The 24826-nt window shown below is 49.5% G+C and overlaps 1 protein-coding gene across 3 annotated transcripts; it reads right to left on the bottom strand.

Annotated features, from left to right (window-relative positions):
• Window positions 1-973: 973 nt before the first annotated feature.
• Window positions 974-24792, bottom strand: BCL6 (BCL6 transcription repressor). Of its 3 annotated transcripts, none has more exons than XM_010959233.3 (10): window positions 24685-24792; window positions 14304-14342; window positions 13116-13287; window positions 11360-11581; window positions 8754-9725; window positions 7910-8094; window positions 6339-6506; window positions 5117-5247; window positions 4866-5003; window positions 974-2176 (listed from the first exon to the last, which is right to left on the bottom strand). In XM_010959233.3, exons 3-10 carry the CDS (start codon window positions 13274-13276, stop codon window positions 2033-2035), a joined length of 2121 nt encoding a protein of 706 aa, XP_010957535.2. In that variant the 5' UTR covers window positions 13277-13287; window positions 14304-14342; window positions 24685-24792; the 3' UTR covers window positions 974-2032. The 3 variants fall into 3 exon arrangements, with proteins under 3 accessions (XP_010957535.2, XP_010957536.2, XP_010957534.2); XM_010959234.3 differs by lacking the exon at window positions 24685-24792 and adding an exon at window positions 16923-22378; XM_010959232.3 differs by lacking the exon at window positions 24685-24792 and adding an exon at window positions 15502-16792.
• Window positions 24793-24826: the final 34 nt, after the last annotated feature.

Here is a 24826-nt window from a genome sequence, read left to right as displayed (position 1 = left end):
ACCACTGTCCAGCCAGTGGCCCGAGGGCCCGGGAAAGGTTCTGCTTCATGTCCCCGCCCCTCTGCCACCCAGGAACGGGAAGAGGTGGGTGGGGACTTTCTCCCCTGGGCCAAGGGCCAGGACCAAGCTTGTACTCTCTTCTCTTAGTCCCTGTCAATCAAACTTGGTCCCTCAGGTTTTTCTAGGTAAAATAAAACTGGGTGCCAAAGCCATAGAGTGAACTTAAGTCTGATTCATGGAATCATAAATGGTCTAGTTAATCCAACCCCTCAGGGACAGGGTGGGAGGGGGACCCAGAAGGGAAATGCTGCCCTAAGTCACACAGGAGAAGATGGCTGATTGCACCACTGAGTTCTGGGGACAAAGAACTCTTCTGCTAGGATGGAGGCTGGCTTGGCTAGTAGCAATTCAGAAAGCTTCTGAGTCTGTAGACGTCTGTCCATCACCCAGCAGAGAGCAGTCTCTGAATCACCAAGGCTGAGAGATGCATGAACCAGAGCAGACACCTTCACACTGGATCCCGGCAGAGAGAAATTATTTATGAAACCAGGAGACAAGATGAGCCTTCCTGCTTCACAGAATGGGCAAATTCTCCAAGGCCTAAAGGAGGTGAGGACTCATATACTGGTGTCAGAAGGGCTAAAACTGAGGTCTTTCATTTAAAGCTCAGCCTAGAGCTCTGAGTGAAAACACAGAAAGAGGAGGGAACTAGCCAGAAACAGAGGTGAGAGGTCCATCCAAAAGCCCTTGCCCGAGCCCCTCCTGACCAGAATCCGGAGTTTGTGGTCCATCCTGGTGCCAGGAGCCAAAGGTGGGTCCCTGCCCAGCTACCAGGAGCAAACCCCAGCCAAGAGACCCCCGAGCCATCAGCTGCTGCACTCCACGAGCACCTCCCATCAGGGGAAAAGCTGGGGAAACAGACCCTTTCAAGTCCCGATTCCGGCACAAGGAAAGACCCCTGGAACAAGCTGACTTGACTTTTCAACATTTTATTCTTGTATTTGTACAGCTATATTTTACAACGCGGTAATGCAGTTTAGACACAGCCAAACCCTGTCTCCGGAGTAGTTATAACACAAGCATGACGCAGAATGTGATGAGACAAACATTCCCAAAGAGAGCTCAGTTAGTGACAACTCCAAGTCCCTGTGTCTGCCTACACTTCAAAAAGGGATGGCGCGTTCGTCCCCAGTTGAAAACTTCCATGGAAAAAGGCACCGTAGGACACGTTGTACAGGTATATACAAACCGAAAACTAGAACAAAACTACACATTTTTCCTTCCGCAGCTTTTTTTGTTCTTTTTTTTTTAATACACACTTTGTAAATTGTAAACCTTCACTTGCAAAAAAATACAAATACACTGAGGCATTTTAGACAAAATATTTTCTTACTTATACAGATGCAATACTTAAAATATTCTCTTAAGTGCTCTTTCTCAATAAAGATTCTCAGATCCGTGTCTGCCTGCAGATACAAAATCGAGCCTTTAACGCAGTTTTATATTTTTAATATATCTTTTTTAGGTTTATATATATTTATTTTATATATATATATATTTATATATTTACACTCTGCCATATATTCCTTCACCTTTGGTTAAAAAAATTAAAGCCCTCTCTTTGATAACATACCGAAGTCTCTTCTTTTAAAAGAATGCACATTTACATACAAAAGAAACATGTGATCCCACAAAACATATACATTCCTCATTTTGCAGACTAAGTTAAGTCATGACTTTTGCATACTCCCCCGCTTTGATATATAAAATGATTTTGCTTTTTGCTGACATGGTGCGCCTTACACATAGGAGAAGAAGCAATATTATTTTCTTAATGTTTTACGGCAGCGGGGGAAGGGGAGCTGCCTGGGCTCCCTGGCCCCCCGGCCCCCTCCCCCCACCCCCACCCCCAGCTATGATTTGCACTAGTGGATGAAAGAGGCACTATATCATGGGATGAACATTGTAAAGTGTTACAGTATCCTTTGGGTAGATTCTGAGAAGGGGCTCGAAAGCATCAACACTCCGTGCTTCAGCAGGCTTTGGGGAGCTCTGGGGGCAGGTCAGTGGCGGACACGCGGTACTGCACCTTGGTGTTGGTGATGGCCCCATGCTTCTGGCGCAAGTGAAGACGCAGCTGGCTTTTGTGACGGAAATGCAGGTTGCACTTTTCGCACTGAAGGAGAACCAGAGGCACACCGTTAGTCATCAACCCAGGAAACGGACACAACTCAAGGACCTTGAGAAGGAGCATCTCCCTTCGAGGAAGGGGGCAGCTCTTCCTTCTGGAAGGCCAGGTTGAGAACCCACATGAGTCCTGGCTTCTGCTAAGCGACAAGTAAGCTTTCTGCAAATGTCCTTTCCCTGCTTTCCAAAGTGTTGCTCATGCGCTTTCCCTTGCTTGAGATGCATTTCCCTGCTTTAGCTCCACAAGTTCAAGTCTTACCCCAAAACGCAGTTCATATGCACACTCCCCTAATTATTAAGGCTTTTCTGCATCTCCCTAGGATGAAGACAATCCCTTTTTCCTTTGACCTCTGTAAGATTTCTGGCCTTGCCGGGTAATGCCAGAGAGCCTTGCCGTCTCATGAATTACCGTCCTTCTTAGGTGGGGAATGCTTTGATGGTGGTAACTTCTTCTTACTAAACTTATAATCTTCCCAGAATATAGAAAATACCTCTTAGGCAATTATGCAATAAATCTGAAAATATCTGGACAAATGGATTAGAGCGGTCTGAATTTATGAAAATTCTCGAGTTTAGGACATGCTTTAAAATATGCATTTACATTCCTTTAACTTAGATAAGGTAACAAAGTATCAGCAAGTAGAGCTGTTTCTTCCTTTGATTCAATGCATGGATGACAATTTCAGTGGAAAAGTTACTTAAAAGTGAAATGGATGACTATACATCACGGGGTAACCTGAAGGCAAGCCTGGAACAGAAAAACGCCATTTTAGGTAAAAACTAAGAAAATCCAAATAAAGTATGGACTTTAGTTAATAATCATGTACCCTTATGGGTTCATTAGTTGTGCTGAATGTGCCCTACTGGTAGATGTTAGCAACAGGGGACGTGCATATGGGAACACTCTGTATTCTCTCTGAAACGTCTCTGTACATCTAAAACTGCTCTCTAGCAAAAGTGTAACAAAATAAGTTCATATAGAGAATATGCTTTCATATAAAAATGGAAATAAATTTAGGAAAATAAAAAAGTAAAATGACAGGACAGTGACTAGAAGGAGCCCTGGTCTTGGGAGACATGTCCCCCTCCTTCATCTATCCCCCCCGCTGCTGTGTGTCCATTCTGAGCAGGGCATTTCCCTCTGAGCCCTGGCTTCCCCTTCTGTCAGGGACTCTGTCAACATTCTCTGGAGGTCGCTCCTCATTCTTACATATTGCTCATCTAAAAGTCTAACAAATCATTATAAACCAAATGTGAACTGGACTCTTGTGATGTCCAAGCACTGTTCAGAACACTTTAGGGAATCCATTAACTTAATACAACTCTAGGAGGTACGTGCTATTATCAGGCTCATTTTACAGAGGAGGAACTAAGGTCCTGAGAAGATAGTCGATTTGCCCAAGAACAAACAGCAAGTAAGAAGATACTCATTCAAAGACTGATAAACAAGTGAATAAAAATAACCACCTTTTCAGGTTAACACTTGTGATATGGGTTATATGTGTGCTCCTCGCTACCCAAAGAGGTGCCATAAACTCATCAAAGTCAGCATTGCCTATGACAGTAGTTTCCACACGTGTAAGCCACGGACTCTTTTTTCAATTAAATGGAAACTGGAAAGGGAAAGAGGCTTCCAGTCCTGCCCTGCGGGGCTGCAGAACCCAAATGATGCTCAGTTTGAAAACTGTTCATCCACAGCATTCTCACGGTTTCACAGAGAGAGACCACTGTGGCCCAGTGAGAAGGTCAGGGTTTGCCCACGGCCCTAAAAAGGGTCAAAGTCAGAATAAGAACGCAGATACCCCAGCTGCCTGGCCAGTATTTTTCCCCTCGACAGCAGAGATCGGCAAAGTGTTTCTGCAAAGAGCCAGACAACAGATGTTTTACGCTTTGTGGGCCTGACACTCTCGGACATGCTGCTCAGCTCTGCGCTGTAGCCTGGAAGCGGCCGGAGACAATACGTAAACAAGTGAGAGGCTGCGTGCCAACAAGACCTTATTTATGGACGTTGAAATTTAAATTTTACATAATTTGCATGTCATAGGATAGTGTTCTTTTGATTTTTTTTAGCCATTTAAAAATATCAAAACCATTCTTGGCTCACAGAATTTCAAAAATTAGCCCACAGGCCATAGTTGGCTGAGACCCTACCATAAAACCCTATGATTCCAACGGCCACATCCCGGCCTCTTGCTGCTGGCTGCCTGCCTCTTGAAATGGCCTTTTCTCTATTTTGATTTTTTTTTCTCCCCCTTTTATCACCACATTCCTCTGGATCCCCCCCCCCCCTTTTCTATGACTGCTGCTTCTCAAATACCTGAGCTCCTCTTAGGTAAACAGACATCCAGCCCAGTTTAGGGGCATGTTGTAAACACTCAATAAATAAGTTTGTGGAATGAATGAATGATTCCACTATCTATGTATCTATAGTCCAGACCTCTTTCCTAAGGCCCAGACCATCTACTCTATTATCCCCACTTTAAAGACATACAAATTGAGACTCAGTTCAAGGTCAAGCCGGATGTCTTTGAAAATCAGGCCCAAATCCAGGCCTTATGAACACTAGAGTTCAGGGGTCATCGTGCTGCGTGCCTGAGACTGGAGCAGACAGTTCTGCTGCCCCACCCTCCACCTCCCTGCCCCCTTAGGCAGCCAGCAGCCGCCAGAGGCTCACGTACATGGTAAGGCTTCTCTCCCGTGTGGATTCGCAGGTGACTCTTCAGAGTCTGAAGGTGCCGGAAGCGGGTGCCGCAGATTTCACAGGGGTAGGGCTTCTCGCCAGTGTGGATGAGCACGTGGGCGCGGAGGTGGGCCACCTGCAGGGAAGCGTGCAGAGCACAGTGAGGGGCTGTGCCGGGGAGGGCTGCCGGGCCCCCTGGGCCCCATCCACACCCTGAAGTGGGGGCCTCTCCCTGCGGCCCCGGCTCACCTGCACAAATCTGGCTCCACATGTTTCGCATTTGTAGGGCTTCTCTCCGGAGTGAATCCGGGTGTGGGTTTTCAGGTTGGCTGGCCGGTTGAACTGGGCCCCGCAGATGTTACAACGATAGGGTTTCTCGCCTGTTACCCAGAGAAGGAGAAAAGGAAAGCTATATTCAGCGGAGGTCTCTGTGGTCCCTGGGCCCTGGGTTTCAAAGCAAGCTGCCCTTCTGGGGGCCACGCTGGCTCTCTTTCCCTTAGAAGATGTCAGAGAGAGGTGCCAGGGGCCTGTCCCCCGGCCTGCCACCCCTCTCTCCCACACACAGCAGCACAGCAGGGAAGCCACATCAGGTGTGGGGCAGGCAGGGAGGTTTCAGGACCCGGGCTTGTCGTTAGGGGTGCCCAACTGTGGGACTTGGACAAGCCACTCTCCTTCTCTGGGCCTCAGTTTCCCTCTCTCGGGGCTGAGGGGTGAATTCAGATGACCTGGGGAGGCTCTTCCAGCTCTCGCCTTGGGTGAGACTGATTCGGCCGTCACCCCACTCCCCAGAGAGATATAATCAGGCTGCTCTAGTTTCTTCTAGAACAAACATGCTTTTCCACTTGTGGCAACTACAGCTAGATTCCATTTGCAAGAGAGGTGGGGCCTGAGCTGGAGCAGATTCCCAGACAGAGGAAACCAACAGAAGGACTGAGCCTTCCTTCATGGAAAATTTCTGGGATAATGGATCCATTTAAAATACCAAGAGTCAACTTTGGACAGCAATTAGGTTACTGGAAGCTACCTGGTAAAGGAATGCGAGTCGATAAGGAACGAGCCCTCAGAGGGGATCAACAGGCCTTTAGTGTTTTTCTGGCTTTATAAAAGCCGACTTTGCCTCTCTCAGCCTAGGTTTCTTCCCCAGTCCAGCGGGATTAATACTTCTAGCCCCAGCAAAGGTGAAGCAGGACAGAGCATCTCAGAGGACAGACAAAGAATACAGGGTGTGGACAAGTCACTAAGGAAAGACATGACTGGGCTGGGCCCGTGCTCAGGCCAGGACAGCATCTGCTCCCTGCGGCCGGGCACCAAGCCCCACACTGCTTTCTCCAAAATCCTCTCCCCATCCTGCCCCTGGGCCCTGGATTTCAAAGCTAACTGCCCTTCCTGGGGCCACCTTGGCTCTCTTTCCCTTCCACAATGTCAGAGAGAGGCGGGACAGGTGCCTCAGGTGGGTGGGACAGGGCCATACCCGTGTGGACGGTCTTGTGGCTGGCGAGGTTGCCCTTGTAGCGGAAGGAGGCCTGGCAGCGGTCACACTTGTAGGGTTTGTCACTGTGGGTCTGCAGCGTGTGCCTCTTGAGTGAGGCCTCCTCAGAGAAGCGGCAGTCACACTCATTGCAGAAGAAGGCCCCGTTCTCTGTGGGGGGTGGGAGGGGACACCAGTGTCAGCACAAGGAAGGGAGGTAAGGGCCCCAAGGCCCCTCCCCTCTGCAGCCACCCCCAGTGGCAGACTGAGCCCCCAGCACCCTGCCCACCCTACGTTCACAGGGGCCCAGAGCAAAGGGCCTGTGGGGACTCTTTTTCTGAGCATATAGAGTCTCCGTCATGGAGGAGAAAGGACACAGATTGGAATATTAAGGCGCAGGAGGGAAACTCAGACCCACAGGAACCCACAGGGTCTGCACCAGCTTGAGGAAGACTCAGCACGGCACTTCCTTCTCTCCAGAGCTCTGAGAACTCACTTTCCTTATCAGTTCATAGTTTTATTTATATTCATACACAGAAGCCTTCGGGTAAGACAGTTTCTGTCTGTGTCTCTATCTCCAAAATCAGGATCATAAAGCCCTGCCCCACCTACCTCATAGGAGCATATTGTACAACATAAAGCATTGTAGGAATGTAAGATATGAATCAAAGTCAAAGATACTCTGAGGTCACTGAAGGAGGCATTAACGATGACCATGGTCACCCTTGCACCTATCTGGACTTTTGTGTCTTCCAAACACTTCTGAGATAGGGAGACCAAAGATGCTGGTGGAAGTAGAAACAGAGGCCCAGAGAGAAGGAACTGGAGTGCAGAGCAAAGGCAAATGGCCAGGGGGACGGGAGGGGACAGTCCCTGCTCACCCAACTATCAGTCCAAGAACCTGTGCCAAACCTCTCAATGTAAGTAATTGATTTTCTTCTTTTGTTTTAACAATTTAAAAATGATACATCATGGTGGTTGACCCCTAAATAGGTATTACTGGGTTATGCTACCATAGCCAGAGCTGGGGGAAGAGGGGAAACTGGGGGTGCCAGTCACCAACTTCTCAGAAACTTCAACTCAATAATTCAGTTCAACTCATTGAGTTCAGCCAACATTAACTGAGTACCTACTCCATGCTAGGCTCGCTAGGCCCTACCAGAGGCACGGGGATGAATAAGGCCAGACACTTCTCCTTCCAGAATGTACAGCCTAGCAGAGTGAACTAACAGGCATGCTGATCAGCACCAGAAGTTAGAGTCCAGAGGGACCAAGGAGGCTCTGGGAGCTGGTTATAGCCAGCTCCACAGCTACCATTGCTAGAAGGAAGCTGGAAAGGCAGTGTGGTCGTTCTCTATTCCCCCAGATTAACTGGAATGCCCTGTTCCTTGCTTTGGTCAGCCTAGTTCCCCACGAGGTCAACAGTGGGGAGATCGGCTGGTGATTTTAGATGCCAACGGACTTCCAATGGGGGCTTTTCCCAACAACATACATAAAAGGGAAACACAAGCCCTGTGGAGCAGAGGCAGCGGCCTTCTTCCCCCTGGCCAGGGGAGGGAGGGAAAGGGACTCACCACAGCTGGAATCCGAGTACTCGGACTGGGTCTCCCCCAGCTCCTCGGGGAACGTGGGGCCGGCAGCATGGAGGCACATCTCCGTGTGCTGTGGGGACTGCGAGCCGCAGGACGTGCACTTGGGCGGGTGCAGGTAGAGCGGGGAGTGGCTCTCGCTGCTGCTGCGGGGGGAGCCCGTCAGGGACCTGTGGGCAGGAGGAAAGAGCCTCAGCAGCTGGACGGGGTGATGCGCTCCGCCTGGCCTCAATGCCATCCCTTCTCCCTGTGCTCAGGGAAGCCCAGAGGCTTCCTTGGGATTTGGAGCCACGGAGATATTCATCCTCAAGCCTACCTGGAGATCACTGACGGGGGTCAAACTGAGCTGAGATCTTGCTCCTGGGCCCAGTTTCTTGCCTTTTTTTTTTTTTTTTTTTTTTAATTTTTTGTTTGTTTGTTTTTAAATGGAGGTGCTGGGGCTTGAACCCAGGACCTCGTGCATGCTAAGCACACACTCAACCACTGAGCTATACCCTCCCCTGCCCCAGGCCCGGTTTCTTCTCCCTCAGCTCTGCAGTCCATGGCCTCCTTCAGTCCAGTGGAAGCAGGAGGACCCCCGGCCACACTGAGACTGCAGGAGCTTGGGGGTCCTTGGGATGCTCTCCTACCGCAAAGGGGAATGACCTCTTCTGCTATGAAAATACATTGACGCTTAATGTCCTTCCCTATTAGGCTAATCCAATCAATAGCCTTTCTCCCACACCTCCAACATGCTCAGCACTGCAGGCCAGAGAGGAACACAGCCCCTGCGTCCGTCAGAACCCTGCCCGGGGCACCCTGCCCCCAGCCCAACTGCCTCCGCAATCACCTGCTGACGATGTTATTGAGCCGGCTGGCCTGTGGGATGGTGGAGTCCTCCGCACTGGTGCTGAGCTTGGTTGGGGACTGGAGGTCAAGGTTCTCGGGCTCCATGGGCGGCTGGCAGGCCGGAGGGGCAGCGTAGGCGCGAGGGGAAAGGCGGCCCAGCTCGGCCGGCTCGGGCCCCTCGGGCTTGGCGTTCTGATTGAGGCTGTTGAGCACGATGAACTTGTACTTCTTCCAGTTGCAGGCTTTGGGGTCGGTGGGGCTCTTGGCAGGAGGGGAGCCTGAGGTCTGGAGGATACAGGCGTTCTTGCTGCTGCAGGACTCCGTGGGCGAGTTGGGCTGGCAGTCGGATTTCTGGGGGCTCTGAGGACTCACCAGGCCCTTCCTGTTCAGGGGTGCGCTGGGGGGCTCGAAATGCAGGGCGATCTCATCCTCTGAGGACGGCCGCTCTTCCTCCTTGCCAGCCTTGTCACAGGGGAAGTACGGGGCGCTCCGGGCTGAGGGGGCGGCTGGCTTGGGGCCCTCAGCTACGCTGTAGTGCATGTCACTCCGGGCCTCCTCTGGGGCTGCCTCCTTGGGCGAGTAGATGCTGCTGTGGCACACGCCGGGGGGTATCTCCATGGCCGGCCGACTGTACTCACTGGGGACCGGCCTGGCACTATCGCAGGGGAGGGCCCGCTCCTTGGGGAAGGGGTTGGCCACAGGCATCCGGGCATCCCGCAGCTCCTCGTCAGAGAAGAGGAAGCTGCTGACAGGGAGGTGGCTATACACGGGGTATGAGGCAGGTGGCGTGGACAGGCCATTGTACAGGCTGGGGGCGAAGGCTCTGCTCTCACACCCGGGGGCGCTCCTCAGTGGCAGGCTGTTCTCCACCACCTCGCGACCCCGGTAGGCCATGATGTCCTGGGGCATCAGCATCCGGCCATTCAGGAACTCTTCACGGGGAGGCTTGATGGCCGGAACCATTTCTGCTTCACTGCAAGAGGGAAAAGAGAGAAGACACTAAACCCCATATCAGAACCTTCCAGGTGACACTGGTCTAGGAAACCACATTTGTGCGTGGGTCAGGCAGACACGGGTGATGCGGCCCTGGCGTAAGGAAACACTTGCAGTTACAAGGCAGTCCTGCTAAAAATCTAGCAATCTAGCCCACAGTCAGGAAGCCGAAGCCTAGAGAAGGGAAGTGAGTAATCCACACAATCAGTGACTGTTTAGATGTGATCTTGTATAAGTCACATATGCATGTGTGTGTGTGATCTATGATTATCTATCATTATTCTGATGTTACAGCATATCAAGCTTTCAGAGCCCTTATCTCATTTCACCCCCACGGAATCCTGCAAGGAAGGTAGAGCAGGTTTGATTAGCTTCCTTTTACACACATGGAAATTGAGCTTTAGGGAGGGATGAATTCATGCAATGCTGGTGCCACGTGTTCAAAGGGCCCTTGTCAAACTGGTGTCCTGTGAAGAAAGGACTTGCCCTGTGTGCTGACTGGAGTCACGGGGAAGTTGGCTTTGGAGAACAGGCAGCACAGGCCAGTGCTGGAAGCCCTGGCTCTGAAGCCGCCAGACCTGGTTTCCAGTCCCAGCTGTGCCACTTAGCAGCTCTGTGACCTGGAGCAAGTTACTTAACTGCTCCCAGCACAAGGCCTGACCCAGAGACAGTACTGCTAAATGACGGCAGTGATGATCTTGCCACCATTATCACCCACAGGAGACAATCAGCTCCAGCTGCATGTACTGGAAGCAACAGTATATGGGCGAAAAATAGGCCAGCTCAGTACGATCACAGTTAACAGGGCTAGAAGCAAGACCGGAAGCTGAAGGGAGCCAGATTTCAACTCGCCACAAAGAGGAGCTTCCAAACTGTCCAAGGGAGATGGCGTGGCTCTGGGAACACTGAGTTCCTGGCTCCTGGAGATGTTCAAACAGAGGCTGGAAACATTTTTGTTTGAGAACGGATGCAATCACCCTGGAGCGGCTGAGTCAAATGGTTCTAAAGAAGTCAAGGCCTGAGTCTCTGTTCCACTTAGTAAAGCTCTTGCCTTCTTTGGCTATCAGGTTCCCTACTTTTCAATGATGGTCATGTCTTACCAGCCTTCAGGTAAGGGGTTACACCCCCTGACCCCAATTTAATACCATAAACATCCTCTTTCGTAGGAACAGGATGACAGAAAAGATGAGTAAAGCAACCCACAGGCTGGCGGGGGAACTAAGGCACATATGTAAATAGTTACACGGGAAGCCTGAAGGAGATCTAAAACATGCATGCAAATAGTTCAGACAGAAGCTGGGTCTAAAGGACAGGCAGAAGGCTCTGAGACACAGCTGAAGAGCTGAGGAAAAACCTAAGTGATAACTGCACAAAGATCTGCAGAGGAGCTGGCATCCAAACGTGGCTTGCAGGATTGGGGTGGGGGAAGGGGAGGAAGCCAGCAGTGGGGATGCACATGGCACATCTGGACAAGGCGACTGTGCAAAAATAGTGGAAAGGGAGGTTGTGGCATATCACAGAGGATTATTTTTTCTGCACATGTGTGTTATCAACAGTTTCTCATCTCTTCTGGCCCCTTCCAATTCCAAGGCTTCCGTCTGGGTGGCGGCTTACCTGGCCTTGATAAACTTCCGGCAAGTGTCCACGACATGCTCCATCTGCAGGTACATCGCTGTGGCCATCACGGCCATGATGTTGCCCTCCCGCAGGTTGAGCCGGGACGTGTACATGAAGTCCAGGAGGATGCAGAACCCCTCTGGGTTGATCTCGGGATCCAGATTGATCACGCTAAGGTTGCATTTCAACTGGTCTGTGAAGATGCTGTAGAAGAGGCCACTGTAAAACAAAGAAACGTCTCACCATGACAGACATATAGAAACTGTCATCAACTACTGTCAGCATCAATGCTCAGCCCCTGTGCCCTGGACCAATTCCTAGAACTTCCATAGCAATTAATAATAGCTGCCCTTTGTGGAGAGCTTACTAAATGCCAGAGTCATTAAGCACTTTACATACACTATCCTGGGTTCCTCACAGCCAGGTAGATTCTATCCTTTTCTTTCTTTATAAATGGGGAAGGCTAAGATCGGAGAGGTGAAGTGCTTTTTCTCACAGTCATAGAACCTGTATCCCTTTTGGTCTTAACTGCATAGATGGCCAGAGTTAAATTTAACACTCATTTGCAGTAACTATTCTTAGTCTCTATCTTTGAAATAAGCATTTCCCTTCTTGTTCCATCACGTTATCCTTATTTTAAAAATCCTATTGTATTTTTTAGGAAGTGAGTTGGGTATTGACGACAAGTAAAGTGACACCTACATCTGCAGTCTACTGATTTTCCAAAAGTCCACAGACTATCACAAGGTCAGTATTTCTAGGAGAGCCAAGTCAACGTCAAGTCATGCCTCCAGATACTACGTGTTTGGTAGAGGGAAGAGCACTCAGTTAGAGGCCGGAGTTCTGGGCTGTCATCTCGTGTCTATTCTTTCTGAGCATATTGCCAGAAGTGGGTCAGACTTGACCCAGGGAGTAGCTGTGCAACCTCGGATAAGATATTTAACTTCTCTGCACCTCGGTTTCCTTATCTGCTAAGCAGTGACAGGTGTCTGCCTTACAGAGCTATGGCAAGAATGAAGATGTAAAGGGCTTAGAATGATGCATGGCACACCGTTAGCACTCAGTGTTATCTAATATTTTTCTCTCTGCTATTAAAAAAAAAGTGCTTGTTGTAGATGTTGAATAAGTTCTCTACGGGCAATCAAGATCCCTGACTCCACCTCAGTTCCCCTATGCATGTTTTCATTTTTATCATCTATAAAATGGAGCTAATCATGTGTCATCCATAACACAGGCTGCTGTGAAGATCCAGGGAGATGATGTAACATAAAACTGCCCTGAACACTCGAAATACTTGACAAATATGAGGGATTAGCCAGCTCACATTCACCAACTTACATATGCTCAGAAACACCCATGACAATATAGTCGTGATAAAAAGTAATACCATCACAGAATAAAAGAGCAAAAAATTTCAAATAAACTTGCTTAAAGCATTTAAAAACTCTTTCACGTTTCATTTTTTCACTGGTTCACTGAGGTTATTCTCCACATTTGCTCCGAAACACACCTTTTGTGGAGCCAGTGTATGATCTCTTCTTGTTCTGTTCCTATAGAACAGAAACTCTTTTCTAAAAGTCTGTTTGTGTATTTGCTTCCTGGGAACCCACTCTGCCAGGCCATGTGCTAGAGATCTGGGGACAAATGAGACTCGGCCCCTCACACAGCAAGAGGCCTGGATGCTGAGAACCGGCAGCCAGCACCACCACCCGCCTCGTACCCATCTTCCACCTTTCGCTTCCAGACCCCTCACCTGCAGGCCATGAGGACTGTCTTATGGGCTCTAAACTGCTCCCGGCTCACCACTATGACAACATCAGTCAGGATGTCACGGCTCCGGAGGCGATTAAGGTTGAGAAGGACATCACTGGCGTGGCGGGTAAACTGGATACAGCTGTCAGCCGGCGAGGCCATTTTTTCTTCACCTGAAAGAAAAGGTCAAAATCCCGTTAGTCCTTCAGAATCTGTTTCCTTCTTACCAGGAGTGTGATAGCAGATGGTCTGGTCTGCTCCCTTGTGTTTGTGCTTCAAACAACTCATGGCCCTTCTCTGGGCATGACTCTTCACGTATGAAAATCAAGAGAACAATCTTTATCCAACAAGTTGGAACAGAAAGCCCTACAGGGGAAAGGCGAAGGAAATGAAGATCTGTTGAATGTTTTTCCCACATACCAAACACTCTGCCGGCACTGGGAGGCAGTGAATGTGTGGCCGGGGAGAGAAGCTATGCTTTGAAGGTTAGCACATTGGCCATACCTGTTGCAGGCTGTGTAACTTGGAGCAGATTGTTTTACTGTTTCTGGGCTTTGGTTTCCCAAATTGGGAGTAGTAATTCCTACGTGGCTGTAAAAATCAGAGCTTCATGCTTGGTCCATGGTAGATTCTCATTAATCTCAGCTATTTGGGGTGGGAGTGGGGAGGTGGTGGTTGGTATAGCTCAGTGGTAGAGCATGCTTAGCATGCATTAGGTCCTGGGTTCAATCCCTAGTACCTCCATTAAAACAAACAAACAAACAAATAAACCTAATTTCCTCCCCATCAAAAAAAAAAAAAAAAAAAAAGCTTAAAAAAAAACTCAGCTATTCTCATCAGTATCTCATTTCATGATCCCAGCCACCATCTCTCTCTCCTCTATTTGCCTTCAGAATTGTCTACATGTACCTTAAGCACCTAGCACATGCTGGTGCATAGCAGGTGCCAAATTAACGTGAACCACGAAACAAGTTCACACAACAATATTAAGGGGAATGATCACACAGCAATGTTAAGATTGTTGAATGCACGGCAAAGGGGTAAGGGCTGGGTGTGATGGAGAGGGAATTGGTTCTCCTTTATCTCATCTAATGAAAAGTGGCACCATTCACAGAAACATGTGCGGTGGCAAATTCAAAAGAACCAGTCTGTCCACAACTTTTTAAAGCACATAGTTCAATGTACTTACCCAATGCCTTGATTCACAGTCCAAAATTTTGCTTAAAACCTGCAGGGAAGAGAAAAAGAAAACAGAAATTGATTTAATGAATGTAAGATTGTCCACTATAGTCTTATTTTAGGACACACATATTTAGTTTTACTTTGATAGCTGCAGCTTGCCAGCTGGTGCGGTTTTACCACAAGCTAGCAAACATTTTTTCCAGCTTGGCTCTTATGGAAACAACAGGCACCCGAAGCTATGCGATAATAATGTTTTTACCCTGAGTACTGGGAATACAACTTCATACACTAATTACATATACCTATACACATTTATTTCCTCTCTCAAAGTAAAAAATGTATGCCATCCAAAGGCCCTTGAGTTTACAGGAAAGAAAAAATAAGAAAAGTAATTCTTTCAATATTAATGAGAGTGATCCTACAGGGGTCTAAAAACTCTGGCAGCTTTTCAAAACCTGCTAAAATGTTATCTTTCAAGTCTTAGAATGATTCCAAAACCTGACAGGGTCAATATCTTTATCCCTGGTTCATTGGTGACAAAACTGAGACTCAGGTTCAAGCGGCTTGCTCAGAACAAACAGCCAGGCAGGATTTCTGGACTGTCCTAAACACTTAAGACGAAATAAGAAATCTGCAGAATACAACCTGAGATGGCTTATCTACTCTTTTCTCGAGAATCTTTGCCTTCTCTTTCAAAATTTCCTCTCATCCCTCCTGGGTCTAAGACCAGATAGTTTGCTACAAACTTCCAAGTTTGTGCTTCCCCCTGCTGGTGAAAGATTTAACTGCATAGTTTTGCGGAGAACAGGTCAGGGAGCACTGAGGAAATACGGACCCTCTCCCAACTGGGTTCTCTAAAACAAAATAATTCAAAGCAAAGGTGAAAGACTCTCATTTATGATCATACGTGGGCTGCAAACCAAACAATATTTGAACCCCACTCCAACCCCTGCCTTTTTTAAAGTGTAGTCCTTTAGCACTATTTTCCCGGGTAAAGGGGCCTGAGGCCAGGGAGGTCATGTTGGGCCACATAGATGGTGAGTGGCCCAGCCCTAGGTCTCCTGGCTCAAATTCCTGTCCCTGTTCCAAATCAGCCTACGTGCTGTAGAACATGCAAGACAGCACCCTGATGTGGGTGAATCTCATTTTTAAGTTCCTTCCCCCACACAAACACTTTGCCCCCATTCCAGGCTGCTGAGTCTTACCAAATGAACACTCTAAAATGAGAGGTTTCCTTGAGTCTGTAACCAAACACTCTGACATTTCTCTGTGGTCCCAAGTGCCAGTCACTCAATCTCATCGGCTTCAAGGTTAATGTGTGCATGTGAGTGAGTGAGGGTGGGGGAAGGAGATAGGGGAAGGGAGAGGATAGAAAAAAGATGAAAGAACCTACTTCCTCCTCTCCCCATCCTAATTTATGATGGGAAAAGAGAGATACGCTAAATTGGTCTTAGCTAAAGTTCAGTGATTATCTCCTTGGGAAAAGAATGCTGAAGACACATGTGAGGTTTATTTATAAACCTTCTCCTCTTCCCCCTTAGAAGAGATCCTTCTACACTTCTGGAGTACCTAAGGCTGTCCTTGAACCAACTTCAACCACCATCTCGCTTGTGGATTTCCAGTCTCAGAGTTTTGGAACCACAGGAAGCCCAGATTTGCCATTTCACCTTGACAAGTGGCAATGACTCACTCTAGATGCATATTGAAACAAACAAACAAAATAATTCCCATGGGTCCACTGTCAGCCAGGCTCTGGGCTGGGCACTTTCCACCCTAAACCTCTGCCTGGCTTCACCAAAAACAAATGCACATTCACTAAGACCCATGCCCTTATTAAGTCCACTCCTTCTTAAGCTAGCTTTGTCTTAGGAGATCCCACAAGTAGTGAGTACATGGGTTATGGTGGGTGGGTAATGGCACCTCTCTCTTCAGGTGTTGAAGCACCAGTAGCATTTGATTTGTTTTCCACAGACCACTCAGCTCTTTTCCATCCATTATTGTATCTGATCCTCATAACAGCCCCAATTTACTGGGAGGACACTGAGGCTCCAGGGGGTAAGTCTTGCCCAAGGTCTCAGAACTAATGCCAAGCAAAGCCCGGGACGAACTGTGTCTCCTAGTTTCAGCTACCCCACCAGTGTTCCACGAAAACAACCAAGAGAGCAGAGCTGTCAAGGAGAAGCTGACAACTGGAAGAGCCCAGACCTGGCCTTCCCCGACCCCATCCCAGCCGCAGCCACAGTGCCACCGAGTGAGAGTAAAACATGGTCTTTTCCACCCCCACACACTTTTTCTCCCTTGGCGCTTTCCCCCTGTATTTTCAGTGAGGCACCTGAGAAGGCAGATCCTTTAGAGGGACCGGAGGAGAAAAAAGAGGGACCTTCCCCTTAAGACAAAGAAGAGAAGACAGCAGAAAAGAGAGGAAGAGAGACAAGAGATGAGAAAAGAGTGAGAAGGAAAAAGAGGGAGCCAGCCAATACAAACAACCCCATCCTTCCCGCCCCCCTCCCCCGCCTCCATAGGCAGCCCCTGTCTCCGCTCACACACAAAGGCGCAAACCCGAGCCCTGCAGCCCCGGCGAGCCGGCTCGGATCCAAGGATTCGCCCACCCCTCACCACACCATACCTGTCTGCCAGGGACCGCCCACCCCCGGGCGTGTAGCCAGCACCACTGCTCGTCCACCTCCAAGCCCCCGTAGGCGCGGCGGAGACCGGGCGGTACGCCGGTGGCAGCCCTTAATTTGGTAACATTCAAATAAAACTTTTCGTGCACCTCGGTAGCTAACATTGTGTGTGCCTTTTTTTTTTTTTTTTTTCCTGTTACGCCGTCAAGGCAGGGGGCAGTGAGGGGAATGGCACAGCCCTCTCATTCCCGGAACGTAGTCGATCTCAACTCAGCAGATTTCACAGAACAGTCTCTGCCTATCGCCGGCTCCAAAGACAAATAACTTTCCAGGAAGCTATCGGCCCAGACGGCAGCCAGGATCGCTGCCTGTGCCGCGCTGGCCGCCGGGGATTCACCCGGGGGGTGGGGCGGGGAGCGCCCGGGGAGGCTCGCGGGGAATAGGGCACACTTTCCCCTAAATCCCTCGTCCGCGCCCCGTCCAGGGCTCTCACAGTTCGCCTAGTCCAACCTTTCCCCCACAACAATTTTACAAATGGGGAGAGTCAGACAAGTTAGTCGCACAGCCAGCCTAGAACCCAGGAATTTGGGTCCAATCCCAGACTTATTTCATGACTTCAAGTTGCCCAATTCCAGAGTTTGTTTGCCTGATGAGTCTTTTTTTCTCTCCCTTTCTCTCGTTTTGCTCCCCCACCCCGGGATTCCTTTTTTAAGGGGGTGGTTAGGCGAGGCCTCAAAGTCTAAAAGATAAGAATCCCTGGGGCTGAGGGTCTCCATCCAGCGCGCCCCAGTCGAGTTGGAGGAAAACTAAACCGAAAGCCCCTTCTGCCTACGTTGGCTAGAAGGGGAACGCAGCTCGGCTCGGTTACCGCCCAAGGTCTTTAGAGTAGGAGCTGCCAGGCCGAATCTGGCCAGATTTCGGGATTTCCGAATCCGTTTTCTCCGAAACCGTAGAGAAAATTTCGGGATTAGGCAGAGGCCTGGGCGCAAAAACCCTAGCGCGCTTATAGACGCGCTCCAAGGTTGCCTCGCCTTCCCGTAGCCTTCCTCGGAATTATACCCCCTGGGCGCCATCTCCTAATCGGTCTCAGTAGCCCGGCCTGAGAGGCATTTTCGGGGTCCAGGGGTGGGGAATAGGGGAGCGAAAGATGCAGCCTCTAAGGCTGCACTCCCGTCCTAAAACTGGCGAGTAGCGTCACACTACGCCGCGCCTCCAACAAGCAGCGGAGGCGGGGTCACTCTCTGGCCTCATAAAATAGCAGTTTCTCATCCCTTCGCCCGGCGGGATAAAGGTGAAAGCGAAGGCTGAAATTTAATATGGGATGGAGTGAGAATCTAGGAAGGGAAGCTAAAATTAAGTAAATGCATTTATTGGAATGGAGTCCCGTGGTTCCGGGAGTTCAAACCTAATCATGTTTTACCTCTGCCTAACACTAGAGAGAGCCCTCCATCAAGACTTGAAACCGACAACCCTTGTCGCCCCGCCCCCTCCTTTCCATTGACCTAGTTTAGACACGGTCTCCGGATTTGGAGAATGCCTTCCGCCCTACCCCCTTCTCGATCCCGACTGGCTTTTGGATTATTGGTAATCTAACAATTCCAATAACTCATTGAGAAATCCAAAGGAGAATCTGAAAGTGCAAACCACCATTCAGGGGGCAGGGACGAGGAATTTTAATGAGACTGGAGCTGCCGCAGTGGAACCCGCATCAGGGCTCCTGCCGGAGCGCTCCCTTTCTCCGCAGCGTCTCAGCTAATGAGCTGCTCGGGTCTAGCCAAGGTGGTCAGGCGGTAGGGAGATAGGGTCAAATCGCCCAGTTGTTTTTGTTCTAGGGAAGAAACACTCTTCGCGCTCTTGACTGGGGGCGGGAGAGTGGGGAGACGACAGTAGATGAAGGCGAATTTGATAATGCGATGGCCCCGGCTGTAGCTTTTGGGTGACCGAGGAGGTGTTCAGGTACATTATGTCCTGACTTTCATTTCCATCATATTTCCTGCCAACAGAGGTCTTGCAAGCCTGAAAGCTTCTAGGAAATGCAATAAAATAGAGGGATGTGTTTTATCATCAAGATCTAAAGAGGAGCTGCAGAAGGGACGCTCCCCAGGCGCCCAGCTCGCGACAGCCTTCCAGAAAGGGCCGGCAGTCAAAGCCAGCAGACCGCGTCCCCGAGCACAGATATTTTGGCCATCCTGGCTGGACCGGGCTCGGCCTTTGCAAAAAGGCTGGTAGTGGAGGGGAGAGGCATGAGCTCCCCAAGCAAACAATGCCCTTAAAAATCCGATCTGGACAGAAGTCAGCCAAGGTCTTTATTCACGTTAATGAAGATGGAAGGCACTAACTGTCCTTGGAAAGCGATGAGTCAGACTTGACCTCTCTTCAAACGCGTCCCCAGATTTGTTTCCAACCCGAACAGAGGCGCGTTTCTCCCTCAGTAGGAGAGACTGAACTCGATTCCGGCGGACCAGGGCAGTGGAAACAACGGCTTCTCCAGCGGGTGTATGAGCCTGCTATCGCTAGGGGTCGCCAGCACGCTGACACGCGTTTACCATCTTAAGTTTTGAGCTCCGAAAAAGAAAACTTTGCTACGAAGCTGTTGTGGATTACATTCTGCCTGTCCAGAGGACCCAAACACAACTGACTTCTCGCCAAGCCACTAAGCAAAGTTTGGAAGGCGAAGAGAGCTATTTCAGGATTCCAATGTGAGCCTCGGGAGCAGCGAGGTTCATCTCTTCAAGTCTAGGGACTGGATCTTAATCACGCCCTAACACACGCATACACAGTCTCCCACTGCCCCCACCAAGATCTAAGACCCCACCCCCCATCCCTTAGTACTACTGTAGTCTTTTCAAGTCTGTTACTGAAAATCTTGGGCCATACTTTTCTAAACAAATTCCTTGGGAACAGCTGGGGAACCTCTTCAAACTATGGTGACCTAAGAGGTTGAAATCATGGCTCTCTCTGATTGTGTTCCTTTCTCTTAGACACCTCAAAAGAGTGGAGATAAATTCACTTTGGACTTTAAGTCACTGACCTGGAACTCGGCAGCTTAAAATCTAGTTCCGGTTAGTTCTGGTTAACTCACTATTAACCCTCTCATCAGGTCTGTTTCCTCAACTGTGAAGAGCTGTTTGTCCTAGAGACCCTGTGGCACCCCTCCACTATCGACTTTCCTCAGGGAGAGGCCACAGCGACTGGGAGAGTGTGTTCAAAATGGGGTAATTCTTGGTTCTCTTAGCAGAAGCAGATGCCCGTCGCTGGGCGACTGTGGATGGGGCAATCATCCGGAGACTTCATAATTTTCATCCATTCATTGGAGGTCGGATGTCATCCTCATCGGAGGGTGTCCTCCCCCTGTCAGTCCTAGCACCCGTTTGAGATACTTGGGGGCCCGAAGGTGACGCGGTCGGCCGACTGCCCAAAGCGGTGAACTAAGTCAGAGTCTACCACTAGGTGGCAGACTCTGTCCGAAAATCACCGCGCGACCACAGCTTTCCACACCCGACTGCCCCCTACTTTTTTTTCCCCTATTAGGGGGAGGGGGTTGCCTCCATAGGGCAAAACTGGAAAACATTTAATTTACTGGGTCTTCTTTCCCATGCTCACGCCTCTAGCGATCACAGCGCGGTAACTGGAGCTGCGTTCATGTATTATATGTTGATTTTTCCAGTCCGAAATGCTGAATGTAATGGGAAGAGAAAGGGTGCACTTGTCTTCAACAAGCAGAATGGTACTCGACAGTATTAGCAGAACTTCCTGCCAAATACTGGTCAACCAGCGAAAAAGTCAGGAATAAACTTCTGATTCCCACGGAGAAAAGGGGCCCTAGAGGCCAAGGGCAGGAGAGTCCCATCCAGGCTTACTGCGCACCGCTAAGCCGAAGATGGGGGAGTGGGGACGAATATGATCTTTTGGTGGGGCTGTTGGTCTCGGACTGGGAGGCGAGAAGGGTTAGGAGGAGCCGTTTCTGGCTTCCAGTGGGGCGAAGAGAAACCAGCCAGCTTTCCCACAACACAGCACCCTCGCTGGGATCACTACGGCGGCTTTCCCACTTGTTGCGCAGTGCAGGAAACCGGCACGCGCCACACTACTCTGACTCCCAGAGGGCTCCAAACCCAGCTGGAGACCAGCCTACCATTGCCCCAGTCCATCCACAAACCTCCCTCCCCAACCCATCCCCCGATATACACCACCAGCATCGCTGGCAAAACGACAGGACTTCCAGTCACTATGCTTTTTAACACCAAAACATTCCTCTTTATCTTAGTATCAGACAGGCAGCAGAATTCAGGTGCCCTGAGAAGTCAAGTCCAATAGGGAAGGAGGGCTACTACCACCGCCTGGAAAACTCGCCTACTTAAAGACAACCAGCAACCTTCCCCTGCGCGCGCGCGCACATGCAGACACACAGACACACACACTCGAACTACTTTGCCTGTGACACCATCCTAACTGGAAAGCAGCTTTTCCCCCTCTTTTTGAGACCAACTGCGAAATCTTTTTTTAAAGTTAGTTTTGTCAATCCTCTTTCTAAAGAAAGAAAAAAATCCTCATAAGGTCATTTCACAATATTTTTCAAATATTTGACTTTTGCAAATAGTTTCACCCACCGAGGGGTGGCGCTGCCGCACCACCTCCTCTGAATCAATTTTTTTCACAACAAAGTGGGTTGTGAGTGTGGCTACCCGGCAGTGGAGAGGGAAGGAAGAATTTTGACATCTAGTCATGGCTACCATTTACTCAACCAATAACTGGAACTCTTTAAGGCTCAGCAAACGACAACTTAAGAGTTTTGAGTCCCATCCCTGTCCACCAAACCCAGAATAAAAATTGAACAGTCTTTTTTTAAGAAAACAAGGGGCAGAACCCTTCAAAATTGAGCACAGAAGAAATCGCTAATTGGAGAATTCCCACTTCTTCTAGCTATCTTCTTCACATTGCCCAGTTTTTACAAACAGCTTCTAGCTTTATGGCCACTATCAACAGATCTTTAAGCAATTAGTCAATGCTTGGGCTTGCAGTATTGGAAAAGTCTTCCAAATAGGATATTGGAAACTTCTATTTATAAATGGGGGAAGGGGGGATATTTCCCATCTACAGGTTTCTATTTTGGCCTGAAGACTCAACTGTAGTCATTTTAGCAAGGGAATGCCCATCTCCTGGTACTCCCTTTCCATTTCCTCCTCCCTCAGAGACAAATATCTTTTCTCCTTAAAAAAAAAAGCATATATTTAAAAGTGAGAATGTGATTTCACCTCGTTCCTTTGAGCTCATGTTTGCTACCTCCAGGAATAGCGTGTGGACTAGGGCCAGATGAACTTCAACTTGGGCTGCAGATTTACGAGGTTCTGTTCCAGTGCCAAAGGCTCTTGGTAGTAAATAGTGAGCAAAATAGATACCTGTCTCCTGACAGATCTTACCAGTCCCCCCTCTTATTTTTTTTTAAGTTATTTATTAAAACCACACACACCTTGCAAAGAAAAAGGGAAACTGTCAGTCTCTGTAGAGGAAGCCGGTGGCATCGCTCAGAGCCACAAACTGTATTTCTAAACAGCCCTTTCCCTGGTTCCTTCTCTCCTGCCCCACTTTTTTTTTTTTTTTTCTGGACAGTAAAAACAAAAAAAAAGCATATAAGCATATACTGACATTAAAAAAAAAAGTAAAAGCATTACAAGACTTTCCTTCTGGAAACTAAAAACTGATTTTTTAAAAAATCCATAAAGGACTAAATCAGTTTCCTGAGGGGGATGCTCCGTCGACTGCTCACTAAGGAGGTCAGGGACCCAGTAACAGCCCTGGACTTTGAGCACCCAGTTTGGGGTCATTCCCTCTGCTCAGCTGTCAGGACCCCTACCACCAAGTCAAACATTCCAAGAAGGCACAGTATAAAAGGAGTCTTTTTCATTCTTTTTTTTTTTCTTTTTTTAATCTTTAAGGTGTGTTCTTGTTTTCCATGGGGTAGCTTTTAAAACTCATTATTGCAACGCGAGTTCCATTTTTGGCCAGAGTTCCAATAACACGGCATCATAAAGGCAATGCAATCCACAGTTCTCAAGACATTTACCACGGTCACTACATCCGGCAGCGGGGTGGCCCCTCGCTCCCGCTGCTCCCTACCGCAGCCGATTTCCGAGGCTCCAACTCCTTACCCGCTCCCGCCCCGGGCCGCCGCCGCCGCCGCCTTCCCCCATTCTTACTCCCTCGAGGAGAGCCACAGGTTGCAAATCCAACCAACCTCGCAATCCGTTTTTGCAAAATCACTCACAAAGATCTCCCGTTCCCGCCCGCGCCCCCTCCTCCCGCGCCGGGTCCCCCAGTCAGGGCCACAAAGTGCCCTTCTCTCCTCCTGGGTCTTGCACGCAGGAACGCGGGCTGGGGCTGTTTGTTTTTCCCCTCACCCAGTGCAAGGACCTCGGGAACCTGAAGCCTGACGCCGGCTACTCTCTGGCCCGCAGGGTTTTTAAAAATTTATTTGCCTGTTTTTACAAAGCTTGCACCATGGGAAAAATAAAATTTAGGAAAGCTGGGGGAACAGCCATTGGGAGCTAACACCGAGTCACGCAGCGCCCAAAATACAAACACCGCGACCGCCAGAAATCCCGCCACCTTCCCGCTTGGCTGGGCCGTCCTGTGAAGGTTCCCGGAATCCCCGCACGCTGAACAGCACCGCAGGTGCAAACGCGCACCCCTCTCCCACCCCACCCCCCAAATCCCCGTCCCGCCACCAGCCTCTCTCCCCAGGATGGGGAGAGGGAACGCGCGGGGGTTCCCAACTCCGTCGACTGAAACCAAGAAAGAATAATTTTCAAAGTATTCAACATCCCCGCCCCCAGGCAAAGCTAAGCCTCTCCCAAAACACAGGGGAAGGGGACACCAAAACAGTCGGATCTCGTTAGGAAGATCACGGCTCTGAAAGGAAATAGTAGAACCGACACTTCATCTGGGTTTACGGGGAAAAACAAAAACAAAAAACCGAGGAGTTCGCCTGCATTTTTCCTCCCAAATCTCGGCTCGGGGGTAGGGAATCTAGAGGACCGAGGCCAGTAGAAGGGAGCCAGCGGGGCGAGCGAGCGGGCAGCCTCCCTCCTCGCCTCTCGGAGTTACCAAGAAGGACGGCAGAGGGGAAGGAAGCAGAGGAGGGAGGGAGGGAAGGGGAGGCTGGAGCGAGAGAGCAAGGAAAGCAGTTTGCAAGCGAGAAAAGAGGGAAAAAACACAGCCGCACGAATCCAGCCAGATCACAAGCCGTACACAAGCAGCAGCAGAAAAAGCGAGAGCGCGAGCGCGCGTCCTCTCCGCCGTCTGGGGCCAGACAGCCCCCAGACTTGCCCGAATCACCCCCCAAGCACTGTCTCGTCCTCTCTGCACCGGCCACCCCCTAATTCCCCTCCTTCCTCTCCTCCACCTCCTTTTCAAAAACCAAAACAACACAAGGGAGGGCGGCAAAAGCCTCCCCAAACCGGCCGATTCACTCAAAGACAACAAGAATAAAATAATAAATATATAAAAATCTATATCCTAGAGTGGGAGAGACGTGGGACTAATCTTCGGCATTTATTTTAACACCTGACAGCTACAATAAATAAATATATACATTTACATCAATAGATACACATAGGAAACTTGGAGCCAAAGCATTTGGCAAGAGCGGAAAAAAAAGAATTAAAAGGTAAAATAATGATCATGAGCAGCGGCGGCGGCAGCGGCACCAGCGGCAACAGCGGCGGCGGCGGCAGCAGCAGCAGCGGCGGCAGCAACAGCAATAATCACCTGGTGTCCGGCCTTTCCTAGAAACTTCTTGCATCACCACTTCTAAGAACCCCAGTTCTAAGAATCAACAGAGCTCAATTCTCGGAATTTGAGCTGCGGACTTTACCACTGCTACGTGGCAGGGGAGGACTCGGTGTCAGCT

This window comes from Camelus bactrianus, chromosome 1 (genome assembly GCF_048773025.1).
Source record: "Camelus bactrianus isolate YW-2024 breed Bactrian camel chromosome 1, ASM4877302v1, whole genome shotgun sequence".
NCBI lineage: Eukaryota > Metazoa > Chordata > Mammalia > Artiodactyla > Camelidae > Camelus > Camelus bactrianus.
Note: the sequence above shows the minus strand (reverse complement) of the source record. Positions and strands in the feature narration are given on the sequence as shown.

What these genes read in the sequence shown, in the direction of transcription:
- BCL6 (XM_010959233.3), bottom strand. Translation starts at nt 13,276, where the DNA reads ATGGCCTCGCCGGCTGACAGCTGTATCCAGTTTACCCGCCACGCCAGT. An exon ending in ACAGTCCTCATGGCCTGCAG is followed by an intron (nt 11,582 to 13,115) that starts GTGAGGGGTCTG and finishes TTTGTTTTACAG; the next exon opens with TGGCCTCTTCTACAGCATCT. An exon ending in GTGGAGCCAGATTTGTGCAG is followed by an intron (nt 5,004 to 5,116) that starts GTGAGCCGGGGC and finishes GCTTCCCTGCAG; the next exon opens with GTGGCCCACCTCCGCGCCCA.